Source organism: Helianthus annuus, chromosome 6 (genome assembly GCF_002127325.2).
Source record: "Helianthus annuus cultivar XRQ/B chromosome 6, HanXRQr2.0-SUNRISE, whole genome shotgun sequence".
Lineage (NCBI taxonomy): Eukaryota > Viridiplantae > Streptophyta > Magnoliopsida > Asterales > Asteraceae > Helianthus > Helianthus annuus.
In genome coordinates this window covers 27,241,883-27,245,917 of record NC_035438.2, presented here as the reverse complement: position 1 = coordinate 27,245,917, position 4,035 = coordinate 27,241,883, and the positions used below count along the sequence as shown (strand labels likewise).

Here is a 4,035-nt window from a genome sequence, read left to right as displayed (position 1 = left end):
TGGTTGTAACTTAACTACTCGTCCTAGGATACTTTTAAACTTTTGGTGTTTGGGGGCCTTTGTGTGGGGGCCCCCCTTTTTGGTTGCTAATCATGTAGTTCATGCTTTTTGTGTTGTTGCCCTGTTATTTGCATGCTGTTTGCCACGTTTGTTGCTTTGCAGGGGCTTTTGCTTGGGATCAAGACGATGTTTTTCCTGAGGACCTTTGGGCTATTTTACAAGGAGTTGAGCTTTAGTTCTTTTGGCTGAACTTGTTGTGTTTTGTTGTTCTGTATTTTGGCCATATTTATTGAGGCTTTTCTTTGTACATTTGTTCTGTAAGTGAATGACACACGATTTCTATCTGGAGCTTAGTTTACAAAGATATATTGTGTTTGTGGTTTGTTTAGTAAACATGGATTGTCTGTTCGAGGCCAATCACTGGACAAGTTTATAATGTAAGATTATGTTTATTATCTGCTTCTTTGTCCGTTTTCTTTGGGTTAGCTAGACCCTTATTAGCCCCACGGCCGGGCTTTTGGCATGTTTGGGATGCCCTATACACGTGTGTTTGCCTGCTAGTTAGGTTCTATGGTGTCCCTGGGCACGTCTGCCTAGGTGTAATGCCCATTATTTTCTCAAAAGAGGACATGTTGATTGTCCGTTTTTCATTTACTTCTTGGGGGTTCATACTTCCCAGCATAAATTGTTACAAAAGATCTGTCTTTGGGGGAACCCCAGATTAATAGTTAAATGCTACAAAAGTGGCTCTTGGCTGTTTTCTTTGGGGGCAGACCCCTCACATGTAATATTTCCTAAGCTGCATGAGATTCCAAGTCCTGGGGATCTCCTTGCCTTCGAGTGTTTCCAATTTGCAACTCCCTTTGCCGTTTGCCCGTATGACTCGGTAGGGCCCCTCCCAGTTGGGGCCTAGTTTTCTGGTGCTCTCCTGCAAGCTGGCTTCATTTACTCTGAGGACTAGATCCCCTGGGACAAGGTTGAGCTTCTTCATCCTGGCGTTGTAATAACTTTCCAGCAACCTCTTGTATTTGGCCTCCCTGACTGCTGCTATTTCTCTTCTTTCTTCCAATAGATTCAAGTTCATCCTAAGGTCTTGTTCATTTTCCTCCTCCCAGAGCCTCATTCGGGCAGTTGGGGATCCTATCTTAGCTGGGACGACAGCTTCCGTCCCGTAGGTTAGGCTGAAAGGAGTCTCCCCATTGCAACCTTTAGGGGTAGTCCTGTATGCCCATAACACGAATGGTAGTTCTTCCAGCCAGCCTTTTTGTTTTCTCCCGAGTCTTCCCTTCATTCCCTTGATGACGCTTTGGTTAGCTCTTTCTACCAATCCGTTACTTTGTGCGTGGGTGACAGTGGTGAACACCTGTTGAATGTGCATTTGCTCGCACCATGGCTTGAAAGGTCTTCCAGCAAATTGGACGCCATTGTCGCTCACCAGCTCTTTTGGGACCCCATACCTGCAGATGATGTTGTCTAATACGAACGGCCTCATCTATTCCCCAGTGATTTTTGCTAGGGGCATCGCTTCGATCCACTTGGTGAAATAGTCGATGGCCACCACCACATACTTGACCCCTCCTGGACCTTCCGGGAATGGCCCAATTATGTCGACAGCCCATTTTTGGAATGGCCAGGATGTTGAAACTGGTATCATGGGATGTTTGTGTCGGTGGGTCATTGGTGCATGCACCTGGCAGTTATCACACTTCTTGATTTCCTCGGATGCTGTTTCATACATTCGTGGCCAATAGAACCCTGCATTCATTGCCTTTGTTACTATCGTCCTTGGGCCCGAATGCATTCCACAAATCCCTTCGTGCATCTCCCTAATCACATACTCAGCCTCTTCCATATCAACACATTTCAGGGATCGACCCAGATATGATCTTCGATACAACTCCCCATCAATCAGCTCATATTGCAGGGCCTTGACCCTTACCTTTCTGGCTGCCCATTCCCCTTCGGGCAAGATTCCATCTCTGAGGAATTTGATAATTGGTGCCATCCATGTTTCTTGGGTACTCTCAACTGCAGCTACCTCCTTCGTGTTAAGGGAAGGAGATGTCAGGACTTCCACTTTAACTTCTCTTGCGAGGTGGTCGAACGCCACTGAGGCCAGCTTACTGAGGGCATCAGATTTTCTGTTTCTTCATCGGGGGATGTATTCTAATTTGAAAGTTTTGAATGCCTTAGCTGTTTCTTTTACTTTTGCCACGTACTGAGCCATGGTGTTGTCTTTAGCCTCATACTCTCCTTGATACTGTTTAACCACCAGTTGTGAATCGGTGCTAGCTTCCACATGCCCTGCTTTCATCTTTTGTGCCAGTCTCATTCCCGCTAAGAGGGCCTCATACTCTGCGGTGTTGTTGGTGTTCTTGAAGTCCACTCTTATGGCATAGGTCAGTTCGACCCCCTCTGGGCTTATCAGTGTGATGCCTGCCCCACTCCCTTCTTCACTAGAGGCCCCGTTGGTGAGTAATTTCCACACAGCCTCGTCCTCCTTCTCTCCCTCTTCTTTTTCCAAAGCTTCCCATTTTAAAAGTTCCCTCTCTTCATCTTCGGGGATTTCTGCTAAAAAGTCGGCCAGTATCTGCCCCTTCATGGCTGTCCTGGGCTTAAATTCTAAATTGTGTTCCCCCAGTTCCACAACCCATTTGGCTAACCGTCCCGATAGCTCCGGCCTCCTAAGTACCTTTTCAAAGGGTTGATCGGTCATCAGGGTAATCTTGTGCCCTTGGAAATACCTCCTGAGTCTTCGGGATGCGAAAACAATAGCTAGTGCCAGCTTCTCCAGAGGCATGTAGCGTTCTTCGGGGCCTTTAACTGTTCTGCTGATGAAATATATGGGATCTGCTTCCCTTCCCGTTCTACCATCATGACCGCACTTATGGTGGTTTTCGAGGCGGAGAAATATAAGAGCAGGAGCTCCCCAGGTGTGACACCCCCAAAATCCACCTGCGGAGTATCACCGCTTGGGAGCGTGACTGACCAGGATCAAACCACCAATCATATAGAACAATGTATATAGTAAAAGTAATTGCAATTAAACCAAACCAAATCCATATGAAAGGTGTTTCCAAAACATAAGTAAGTTATCACTGTTTAGCGGAAGCGTATAAATAAAACCCAACATAAATGAGTATGAAATGTCAAAAGTGTTTAAAGTAACATTCACGATCCAAGCCCACAACGACCAGCTCCTCCCTGTGCAAGCTCCATGCATCTAACGACCTGCAAGGCATGTAACAGAGGATCAACAACTAGTTGAGCGAGTTCACAGAAAGTAAATGCGTAATAGTAAGTTCGTTTGTAACATGTGGCTCTACTGGGCCGATAGTACATTCTACTGGTGGGGGCTTCCCATGTTATATATCCACTAGACTATTCGTAACCATAAGTGTTCTAATATCCCGAGAACAGTAATACGTACAAGTTTACGTAGGTTTTACGTAAGTATCCTTCACAACCGAGGATAGGGGTACGCGGGGGTTTACGTAGGTTTTACGTAAGTGCCTGACACAACCGAGGCAGTAGTGAGTATAAATTCACATAGGTTTTACGTGAGTGTCCTTCGCAACCTGAGGACAGTGAGAAGCGTAAGTATACGTAGGTTTTACGTATGTGTCCTGCACAACCGAGGACGATGGTATGGTAGTCTAGTAATAGTGTAAGTACGAATCTATTCTATCTCATTCCTTCAATCCCATTCCCAATCCCTGGGAAATCCCATGCCTTAGTAAGAGTGTGAACTCACCTTGGTTTGCTCGGTATGCTAAGTAAGTGCTCAAAGTAAATCAATCAAGTCCTAAAGTACACGTATACTTAAATCAGTTCATTTTCACATTGATTTCTCGTAAGTTAAAAGTATAGAATGCATGCAAGGTAATCATCACCGATTCAACACATAACCGTTATTTCACGTTCATACAATTATGCATCATATGATAGAGTTCTTGGTCAATTCTAACAAGGTTATTTAGTAACACATTTAACAGGGTCATCGTGTTTAACAAGATCAACATACTTAACAAGGTA

The 4,035-nt window shown here is 45.0% G+C and overlaps 1 protein-coding gene across 1 annotated transcript; it reads right to left on the bottom strand.

Annotated features, from left to right (window-relative positions):
* Positions 1 to 1,492: 1,492 nt before the first annotated feature.
* Positions 1,493 to 2,800, bottom strand: LOC110944570. The gene is made up of 2 exons (XM_022186228.1): positions 2,220 to 2,800; positions 1,493 to 2,141 (listed from the first exon to the last, which is right to left on the bottom strand). Exons 1-2 carry the CDS (start codon positions 2,798 to 2,800, stop codon positions 1,493 to 1,495), a joined length of 1,230 nt encoding a protein of 409 aa, XP_022041920.1.
* Positions 2,801 to 4,035: the final 1,235 nt, after the last annotated feature.

Excerpts from the sequence above, each read along its gene's own strand:
- LOC110944570 (XM_022186228.1), bottom strand. The coding sequence starts at position 2,800 with ATGCCTCTGGAGAAGCTGGCACTAGCTATTGTTTTCGCATCCCGAAGA. Across the intron at positions 2,142-2,219 it reads AAAGACAACACCATGGCTCA|AAAATCTGATGCCCTCAGTA; the intron begins GTACGTGGCAAA and ends ATGAAGAAACAG.